Source organism: Strongylocentrotus purpuratus, unplaced genomic scaffold (genome assembly GCF_000002235.5).
Source record: "Strongylocentrotus purpuratus isolate Spur 01 unplaced genomic scaffold, Spur_5.0 spur5_scaffold_20, whole genome shotgun sequence".
NCBI lineage: Eukaryota > Metazoa > Echinodermata > Echinoidea > Camarodonta > Strongylocentrotidae > Strongylocentrotus > Strongylocentrotus purpuratus.
The window spans coordinates 4204206-4216090 of record NW_022145606.1 but is presented as its reverse complement, the minus strand read 5'-3'; the positions used below and the strand labels follow the sequence as shown (position 1 = coordinate 4216090).

Genomic DNA, 11885 nt, shown 5'->3' with positions numbered 1-11885 from the left:
TTTACAAAAGCCGGTACATGTCCCTTGTTTGCTTCTATATTGTCTGAATATTTCTAGTCGCAATATTCAGAGGTTAGAGTGAAGCAAGACCCTGCAATAATTGCTTTTTTTAATGTCCTATCCTAACTAAATGTTTAACTTCGGCAATGAACCCACAAATATATCCTAATCTTAACCCTAGACCGAAAAAACAAATTGCAACCATAAACCTAATCCTATATTAATGTTAAAATAAATTTCGGGCATTGCCGGGGGAACACGGATCGGGACACTATTTAGCTGGAGATTTTACCTCAGTGTCTACTCCATCCTGCTGGAGGCGTTCCACAGGAGCCTCACAGATGAGATCAAACTTGGTCATGAGCTTGACTAAGGCCTCCTTCTGCTCCAGAAATCCTTGCCACATATGCTGAATCAACCTATCCTCTAAGATACCATCCTTCTCAAGAGTGGCCAAAGCATCACTCACGATTCCATCCTAGAATTAAAACACAATGTCAACTTAATGGCAGTTAGAATATAAACTGGAAATAGGAGTATATATTGTAAACCATTACTACGTGGTAAACAGAGAGCTTTGTTACATCAATATTATAAATAATATGCCCTATGATTCTTATTAATACTATAAAACTCTGTCTCTAAGAAGACTTCTTTACAGGCATCTTCACATAGGTCATAGTGTCGCAGTTTTCCCAATATGTTTTTAATTATACTACACTTCCAATTCTCGATTTTTTAACACATAGATAATACGGACATTGTTGATGTATTGAGCTCCATATAAACCCACAATATTATTATAAGCGGAGGGGAAGACTGCTCACCCTTTCTGCAGAATCCAAGATGATAATGACCTGTATGAATACATCAATTAGCCACATGTTCTCCTACGATGTCTTGTATGATAGACTGCATAGGACCTTTGTGGTACGCGATTACTTTTGAATGCCAAATTCCCATGCATTTCGTTGTATTAAAAAAATGTTGCAGCTTACTGCAGCAAGAGTGAATGAGGTTGTAAAGGAAGAGGTTTCTCACCCTCTTTGCGGGATCAAGGATGGTTATGACCTGCTTGAAGACATCAATTAGCCACTGAGGATTCAGGATCACCATGTCTCGTAGGAGAGACGTCTGGTCTTCAATGCTTCCGTAGTAGACTACATTACCAAGGTCGTGGTAAAAGGTCAGCATCGTGAGAAGTTCATGCTCCAATTCCATCCCGACTGACTGAGTCAGTTCCTTGGTCTGGAAGAATGCAACAAATGGCTTCAAAATCATCATATGATTGGTGACAAACATCACAAAGAGTAGCTATCAAATGAATAAATATCGTAACAGTAACACTACATTCAATTTTAATACACAGGGCATACACAGAATGTGAATATATTAATCAAGCAAATCTGTTACAGAATGCAACACGAAGCCTCAATCTTATGCCATGATTTTCAAAGGGACTACATCAATTTATTGAAACAGGCATGAAGTGGCCTATTTACAAAATTGAAAGGGTATCATTGATGGATGCATTTAAATAATGTAGCATTACATATTCCCAACAATACTAGGAGACTTGTAGGTAGCTATGAATAAATGAAATAAGGACTTAACTTAATTTTCCTTGAAAATGAAATATATACATAAATACATTTGTTAGAAAATTCATTACCAACAAATGGAAAATTTGAAAGAAAAACAAAAGGAATAAAACCAAACTAGGCTTTTAAAACTTAAAGTTCAAATATGAACTGCATATAAACAATTGATCTCCAATTGTCTACCACTACAATACCCGAACGCATATTACACGAGAATGACAAGAATTAACGTTGCAGTCCTACCTGATCTAACGACATGTAATTTATTTCATGTGCAGCTAGAGCTTCCTCAAATAAGAGCCATCTGAGTGGAATCTCTTCTCCCATGTAAGGCTCTGTCATTGCTACTCTCTCAATGTGTCTCCTCAACGCAACCAGCTACAAAGGAAAGTAATTATTGTTTTTTTCTTTTTAACGTGACATGCAGCACATGATATTTACATCATAATAAAAAACTTCAAAATACAACAGCAATATAACCAAATAACATTGGGATTACATCACACAGTAATATTAGGAAAGATTCAGAAAAAAATGTTACGAAGATGTGGATAAATAATTAACACGTTGGCTACTGAATTATCTAATCCCCATAGGCTTAACACATGGACCACCAGGTTCCAGTAAGCAATGTGTTAAGGCAGTGTCATTACATATTCAATGATAAATTCAATTGAGCATGTTCAGGAATATTAAGCTAATTGCACAAAAATATCACTCTAGAGTAACAGAGGGAACAATTGCACAGATGTAGCGCATAAATGTGGAAAAGAATTGCCAATGGGTAATGAAAGAAGTGATATTTCTCTTCCACATTGATTGTATATAAACAAACATATTTGTACAGTTGTATTATTACCACAGACAATTAAAGCATGAAGCCGATAGCTCGTGTCAAGTTTTCTACAAAGGCTAACTACTATCTAAACCAATGCCATTTGATTTTAGGTTAATAGTAAATGCCTATAATTGATTTTCGTCGAGCACAGTGGATGGAAATCAATTTCACTATATATAAATATGAACTACCTTAATATTTATGCGCAGTTAAATTTTAGAAAATATTATTTATCTAAATTACTTCTTGGGAACTTGCATTAAAGAGTTTTGGAAATTATCAGAGAGTCATATTGAGATTAGATGTCAAAAGGAATACACACCTAGTTTTAGAGTTATCAGCTTTTAAATTTGTGGTTCAAAAGTCAGATATTAACAGATGGTTATGTCAGTTCTTTGTGTATGAAAGAGCATCTTAATATATGCCATAGTTAAACAATTGGGACAATATTTAAGACCAAAAATAACCCTGAGTCTAAAATCCATCACATTTCGCCCCATGGCTCCAAGGTGTTTTTTATATTTTGTTACAGAACAATGGACTGCATTAGCTTAGCTTTTTGAAGTGATATATTATTGTTGATGAAGTGGTCCAAAGATGTGAAACAATTGAGCAGCACTTTATAACTAAATTTATATTCTGGATTGGATGTAACTGGATTCGATAGATAATCAGTAATACTCTTTTGTTACAGGTTACCATAAATTATGAAAGTTGATGATTATTTATGATGTACCATATCGTCTTCGTCCTCTAAGCTGTTTTCAATGGCATAATACTCGGGGACCACATGGCATTGAAACGGTTTATCCATGATAGATTCGCGGATCTTCTTAAAGGCAGAGCCAATCTAGAAGACCAAAAAAGTGAAATGAACAGAAAATGACATCTTAGTCATAATGTCTAACATGCATGCATACCTCACTTTAAATGAGAACACGATCATCCATGCTCAATTAGAGAATGCCGATATGAAATATCGTAACGCAATTAAAGTACACCATGATATTTCATTGATTGTAATACGAGGGGAAAAAATGTGAGAAACCGATCAGTGAAGAAATTTACAAAATCTGTATACAAATAAGAAAGTAATTACGTTTTGAAGTTATAATCAATGCAACACAATTTGGCAAATCTGTGACTTATCTAATGAGGTCGTCTCCCATTTGCTTTGTAGTGCAAATGTATTTTGATTTTTTTAAGTTTATATAATGAAGAAATGGGGCTGTGTAAAAACATATTTGATTACATCTAGCATGCACGTATGACTAAATAGTTTGTTTAGATGAAATAAATGCTCGTTTAAATTAATTACCCTTTAATCACATATTGCTCAAATTTGCAGTGATCCATTTATCTAATTTTCTTGTAAAATCAAAACCACAATAATACCAGGGTGATTTTTTTGTAAACGTCCATTCACAAGAAAGTGTAAATCCAAATTGTGCAAAGTTATAAATAGTCAAGCTGTTCTAATGCCATAGCACAATCTCACTGCTAAACCGATTCCTATCTGAATCCAAATGACCAATGTAATGGCCGCTCAGGTTTAGACCGAAATAATCGTCTGATATGGGGAATTCTTTAGTAACACTGACATTTTAACGACTCCTGTTGACAAAAAGTCTTTCTCGAAATTAAAAGTTAAATGTAGGAGCTATTTAAATAAGCAAGCTATCGTAATTCAAAGTATGTTTTTCAGTTGTTGTTATTTTTTACAATAACAGAAAGTGTAATTTTGCAGCCATTTCTGGAACCTCAATACGTCCATCTCGTTTGTACCCCGGGCTCAAACTGTGTGCGAACCTATTAGCAACTGCTTGCAACCTGTTTAAGGACTTTATGGACGGGCTCGGACTGGACTAATGTCTATAATACGATCCTAGTTCGTTCATTAACAGTACACAATACGCCCAACTCGTCTGTACCCGTCCACAGTCAGTTCATATCAAGTTCAGATCGGATAAATTTGATATTTCCAAGCAGTCCAAACCATTTTTACTAGTTCGGAACGTGTTCTAACTAGTTTATAACCCAACCACCCCGTTCAGAGACAGTTCAACTCGTCCTCATATTGATCTTAGTGCGTTCGAACGCGCTTCTATAGTGCTTTACAATCCCGTCCTGGTTCGAGGGCTATACAAACCCAGCGCGTTCTTCCTCGTTGATGCTCGACCACATCACGTGGTAACACGTTCCTAGTAGGATCGAAGTGCGGCAATTTCCGTTCATAGTACGGCAATTTCGTTCGTAGTACGTCCATCTCGTTTTAAGTACGTTGTCACTCCGTCCAATTGCAGGACGGGGATAATTTTGAACAGGCTCAAAGTTCTAGACCACCCTTTCCATCCAAGCCAGTCCGAGCCCGTCCATGAAGTCCTTAAAAAGATCGTAAATAGTTGCTAATACGTTCACTCCGTTCACACACAGTTTGAGCCCGTTTGGCAACATTTTTCCAGAACGTAGTGAGAACTAGTTTGGTGTGATATGTGCTTGACTTGAACGTCTTGATCTGCAAAGCCTAAAGCGTGAAGTTGAACGGGAATGAGGAATGGCGAGAACGCTCTGGATTTTTATAACTCCCGAGTCAGGACGGGATTGCACACGCTCAAGGAGCGCGTTCGAACGCAATCAGAACGCGATGAGAAAGAGTTGAACTGCCTCTGAACGGAGTGGTCGGGTAAAAAAACTAGTTAGAACAAGTGACGAACTAGTTAGAATGGGTTTGAACGTATTGGGAACGAGGTAAAACTATTTAATAACGGGTTTAAACTGACTACGGACTGGCTTGGACTGCCTAATCTACCCGATCTGAACTTAATATGAACCGGCTGTGGACGGGGAACAAACGAGATGGACGTATTGAGGACTGTTTACGAACGAACTAGGATCGTATTATAAACATTTGTTACACATTCTGCCCCGACCACAACCCGTTCTACGATTTTCTAGGACGGTTCCAGAACGTAGTGAGAACTAGTTTGGTGTGATGGGGGCTTTAAAGAGTGAACAAATTGTAGCATCTCATTCATCTCGGTCTGGCCACATGGAGTCACAGCGGAACAACCGTCGATATCAGAGACTAAAGCGTTCAGTCTAACTCAGGGTATGGTACTTTTTGTACGATCTTTGTCGTGTTGGTGTCGGTCTTGTTGGTGTAAGTCGAGTATTTAGGGTAGGCCTATCTGAGAATCTGCTGCATGCTGGTCGCACGAAAATAAACGAAAAAACATTCAGAGATACCCCTGAATGAGAAATGTGACTTGGCCGGTAAAATTTACAACAAATCCTACACAGAACGAAACGACCTTGACAAAGTTGCTCCGAAGGCAAGACAAGTTTGAAATCACTGCACGATCAAATTAGCTTTCACATACGTATACTGCGCTTGCATAATATGTTTACAACGCGCATGTCGCATGCATGAATCGTCACCGGAAGTACGTAAGTCTCCGAAGTGGGTCTAAATTAAGTCCAAAAGGCGCACATCTCGGCATTTGGGGGGTATTGCCGATATCAAGGATTGCTGGACCTTCAGGAAGAACAGCTGGGGTAAACAAAATTATTATTTTATTATAAACAAACGTGTATATCATAAAGCATTACCTTTTCCCTTTTCTCTTGCGCATCTCCTTTCACACTATCTCGATGCGTACCAACGATGAATATTGGTGGAGATTTCTGGGCGGTTTTAGACGTATTGTTATTTATGACTGAAGACGGCGCCACAGCATGGGCGTAGATGGAATACAACCAGAAATTAATGAACTCTAGACATGTCAGTTCTGATTTGGCACCTCCTTTAACCTGCGTTTTAATTGCAAAGAAATATGTATGGTAAGGCCAACGATTAAATCACACAGAAAAACCATACTTTGTAATAACTCTAACAGGGGAACTCATACATATCCCACTCGTCACATCCAACATTAATTCTTGTTTGTAGTTGATAAATGATTTATTGGTTTATTTATTTTCTGTGCCTTCCAAAATAAAAAACCGATTACAGCATGATATTAAAATCATATAATTAATACATTCTTATAATTATGTGCTTACATTGTAATATTACCATTAAATAATCATGAAGAAACTAAGCTTGAACCGTTGCAATCCTTTTTACTACTCCATAATTACTGTATTTACAAAAGGAATATTAAGGAAACATAATTTATGCTATAGTAAGAGAAATAGAATTCATTAACGAATGGGGATGTAATAATATGTATGAGAAGAAGATGACATGCGCAGATGGTAAATTAATCATGAAGAGAAATAGCAGTAATCCTTCATATTCAATTGGTAAAACATTACAGTTGTTACATTTTAATTTTTGTTCTTAAAAGCTGATCACTTTAATGTCATGACCAAGTGTGGACATGATCAGCAGGATGACCTTGTAGGCCTACGTGTATTTTCGAACAGAGATGGACTTTCAAAGAGATATAAATTTCAACTATGTTATCACACACCCTGCTCCGAAAAGTGAAGGAAAACAAAGTTGTATATATCACTGATTTAATCGTACCAACAATTTACACAAGTATTAATCCAGACGTAAACTACATTTAAAAATAGTCAAAATGAACAGGAGCTTTCATAACATCTATACTTTAAAAACACATTTTATACGAGTATAGAATGATAAACAAATATAAAACTTTACATAATAACTTTATGAAGATAACTGATGTTTGGCAAAGAAAGCCCAACACTATTTAACATTTATCTATCCCCTGTAAAGCATAATTTATGTTTGCCAAGCAGTATAAAATAAAAGAAAGAAATACCATTTCATAATTCTTGTCTCTGGATTCAGGGGGAACGGCAGAATCCAAACTTCTACTGAGATCAAAAACAATCACATAAATAGCTCGCCACGTCAGAAACACCTACAGGAGAAGAGAATAAAGGTGATGCCTTTGTATTTAATAACTACAATGCTATGTTGTTTATATATGCTCTATTATTTTCTATAATAATAAGGGACCTCGGGCACTGTTTATATACGTATAACAACTAAATAGTTCATACCCTTTGGTGTGTGTATATGTGTGTGTGTTTTTCGTAACTCATGAATGCAAGGTAGACTGGTTGAATTAGGGCCTGTGTTATAAAATACTTTTTAGATGTAAGCTACAACATGTCACATTCTCAAGAAACATACATCTTGACAAATCAACTTTTTACGTACTTAACAAATAGAAAACTTGATAAGGGCATGAATAATTTAGTTGTTAAATGTATTAATATAGAGATTATAGTTCATCACTAAGTGCAAGAGGTCTCTAAACTGCAATATCTTTTGTTCAAACCCAACTGGTGTAGATCCTCTAGCTCCATATATATAGCCATTATCAATTGCATACATATTATCAATTCTTAGATAACTCTGTGACAATGACAGCTCAGAGGAAAAATAAACTTCTGTTGAAAAATAAATAATATTACAAAATTAAGACATAACAAGAAGTCAGCAACTCTTACTAATGTGAGGTCTGTTGTCCTACAGTGTAATATCAAATAAATAAAAGAAGCAATAATTTAGACACTGGGCATGAATTTGCATCTATGACTGGACCACACATTAATGCACATGTATACAACGTATGGCAAAACCTACATGTAGGCCAACAGATGTGCATATTAAAAGTACATGAATCCATGTGCCCTGAACTGAAGCATTATATTGAGACAGTAATTTCTTTGAGAATGAGATATCTACACTGAAACTGATCAGAACAAAATCACAAGAGAAATATAAAAGATTTAGGATAAGAAAGCCATAATGGATGTATGGGAGACTGTAGTCAATACAATTTATTCAATTTATTCTATAAAATCTAACAATACTTTAAAATTATGCTTTCATGGCACCACGGTATAATTTACAAGGAAACTAATGTTCTTAAAATATTATTGTACCTGATGGGTTGAGTAATATATGTCGTGTCCAGCAAAGTCCCATATACTTAGTGAGACTCCTTCTCCTCTACCGCTATGAGTCCTGTCTGTTCCTATCTCCTAAGGAATGAGGAAAATGAATACACATCTATATGAACAGTTGGTAACAACAACATTTTACACAAAAATTATGGGAACATCAGTACTAATCCTAAAGACAATCACAAAACAACTTTGTCCAAACGCGTATCATGAAGATATCTGCTATATCACATACTGTAGCATCATTTTTAACCGAGTATGAGCAAACCATCCAGTAAGCAAATGACCATTGTGTATCCTATATATATGTTCACAAGGTTTTTTTCTCCACGGAAACCTGTTCCAATAAAGGCAACTTTTCTTCCTTTCCGTGATAGACCTCTCTCACTCTCACGTGCCTCACGATCTAACAACGATTTTTCATCCCACTCCAGACACCAAATAAGTTTGAGATCAGCTGATATCCTAATCTGTATGTTTTCTTGGATTTTGAAATACTGTTACTTTCCATCTCTCCATTTTCAGGGTCTAATTGAGTATCTGCCGTTGTACACTTCTGTGGAAACACACCATAATCCGATGTCTTTTGAAAGATATAAATGCTCATTTATATAGATTTATATGGGGGGAGAAACTTGATAAAATAAGTAGAAATCAAATGTAACAAAGTTACTCAGACGGAGGGGTTAAAATGATAGACGTATACACACATTGCCAATCAATAAACATTTCCTGGATTAAGAGATTAGTAATTGGCTCAATAAATAGCAATATCCTCTGTCTTTTGCAATCTTTCTTGCCTGAACTGCAACATTTGAAATGTTATATGTGTAAACATTATTTTCTGGAACTGGCAGGTAAAACAAAGAACCTTTTTTGGAAAGAAATGTTCATGGCTTATAGTACGCTCTTGTCAATGCATTATGATAACATTTCTTGCCAACCCTTATGGAATAATGATTACATTAAAATAGGCAATAGCTCAATATATAATAACAAATTGTGTCAAAAGGGAGTTCGTTTTGTCAATGATATATTAGACACAAATGGTGATTTTTTTTTCTCTCTGGAACACTTCCAAGAAAAGTATAATATTCAAATAAATTTTTTTATCGTGGATTATGCGATGCAATTAGACCAGGGTTTAACAATTGTACTATTTTTAACAAGGTGCCACAACCTCTTTTTCCAGATACAATGGCATTTGTTATGAAACGTATTAAAGGATGTTCACATATCTATGCAATTTTATTAAAGAGAAGAAAAGGACTATGTAAAAGTTTTCTTAAATGGAAATGCATTTTCGACCTGAATGATAAGAGTTGGGAAATATATTGTTCTATTGGATTTAATTGTACCATTGATGTGGGCTTACGATGGTTTCAGTTTAAAGTTTTGCAACGCATATTACATACGAACGATCTACTGTTTTAAATGAATTTAGTCCTAAGAAAAGAATGTACATTTTGTAATGAACAGATTGAAACAGTTACACATCCGCTATGTGATTGTACGCATGTTAAAAATATTTGGGGTAGGTTAAAGCACTGAATTAATACTGGAACCGGAAATAAATTAACATTTTCATTACAAGATCAATTATTTGGTTTAAAAGGTTCAAATACTTATGCATTGAATTGTATACTGATTGTGGTGCGACAGATGCTGTATACTTGCAAAATAAAGAAACAATTGCCCGACTTTGATAATATTAGAGTTTCGATTATAAATTACTTCAAACACGAAAAGTAGATTGCAAATTCGAATTGTAGAAATGATAAATTCAAAAGGAAAAGGTTTCAATTCAGGAATTTGTTTACTTAAAATGATATTTGTTCTGTATTTGTTTTTCTTTCCATGAGTGTCAGAAATGAATTATTGATTTGTTAGTTTTCTGTTAACTCAACAGTTCAACAATATTTGTATCTTGAAAAGCCAATTTTATTTATGTTATAAATGTAAATTACCTTGAATATAATTGTTAAATTGTTTGAAATGAAAATCAATAAAATCCCTGTGGAGGGAAAAATATGGAAAAAAAAATTAAAAAAATATAAAAAATATTCCGATGATCCCATTAACTGTAATAATAATAATAATAATAATAATAATAATAATACACAACTTTTATTAGACGCTTAATACGGGTGTCTCTAAGCGCACCATTGTCTGACTAAAATATACTAACCAAAACTTTATAATAAACACACAACTTATAACAAAGACGTGGAAGATGCTAGGATAACACAAAGGCATTGTAGAAAATTGTGTACATATTATACCACATGAAGATACAAGGTTCAAAAATGAATTCTACCTTTAGGTAAACCTGTTCCTTAAGCATTTTCTCCACCAGACTTGCTATTTGATTTGGCATATTGTCACCCTCCTCTTTAGCCTTGGGCACCTCCACATTATCCAAGACAAATTCTTCTGTAATAAAGAAGAAATACATATATGTAATATTAACATAACATTAATATTGTGAGAATATTTCATGTAACTGACATTTAACAAGTCAAAATTGATTGCAGTTTAAATTGATTACTGGGTTATAACAATTGTTTTGTGATAACACTTTAAAGGGATTATATACTTATTTGTTATCAACTTTTATTGATACTGTATATCTTATGGATGATGAATTACAGATTGATCGACTGGTAAGAAATCAAACGAACAATACAAACCAACAACAAATAACAAAAAACAAGACAAACAAAACCACAAACCTGCTTCTGAAGGATTCAGGCCTCTGTGTGGTTCTAAAGTTTCTTGATCCTGTACACAAAATAAACCAGTATTAAGATTATCATCGAGCAGCTTGCACTAACGGCATCATCACAATAAACAATTAGAACTTCTTTTTTTTCAAAGTGGTGGATGAGACGGTTACACTCAACCTTTTTTGCATTTACACTGTCATCCTGGACTGGCCTTGAGTAATTCATTGTGTTATTGCATAACTGACTAAACCACATAAAGATACAAGGTTAAAACATGAATTCTACCTTTAGGTGAACCTGTTCCTTAAGCATTTTCTCTACCACACTTGCTATGTGATTCGGCATATTTTCACCCTTCTCTTTAGCCTTGGGCGCCTCCATATTATCGAAGACAGATTCGTCTGTAAGAAATAAGAAATACATATATGTTTTTGTATGATATATACATTCATAATTAATCTACATCTGCCACTCCACCCAGGTGGTAAATGGGTACCAAGAAGGATGCGAACGTTAGAGTTGTTGGATTGGCATGTGTGCGTTTGTAAAATGGCGCCTGGTCAAAATTGAGCATGTGCATTTACTATCATTCTACCACCTAAAATGGCCTACACAAGTTCAAATGTGACTATTTTTATCATAATCATGAAAGACCATATCCAAAAGAAAATAATTAAATGGATGAATATACATCAAATGAAAGCCTATAAGCTAAATATTACAATAATATCAATTATATGCCATTTAAGTGTCTGTCAGAGGAGTATCAGC

The 11885-nt window shown here is 34.9% G+C and overlaps 1 protein-coding gene across 1 annotated transcript; it reads right to left on the bottom strand.

Annotated features, from left to right (window-relative positions):
• Positions 1-3160: 3160 nt before the first annotated feature.
• On the bottom strand, positions 3161-11507 carry LOC100893223. Its single transcript, XM_030993240.1, has 5 exons — positions 11400-11507; positions 8368-8466; positions 7233-7334; positions 6049-6249; positions 3161-3289 (listed from the first exon to the last, which is right to left on the bottom strand). The coding sequence occupies exons 1-5, from the start codon at positions 11493-11495 to the stop codon at positions 3161-3163; spliced, it is 627 nt and encodes a 208-aa protein (XP_030849100.1). The 5' UTR covers positions 11496-11507.
• Between the last annotated feature and the right edge of the window lie 378 nt (positions 11508-11885).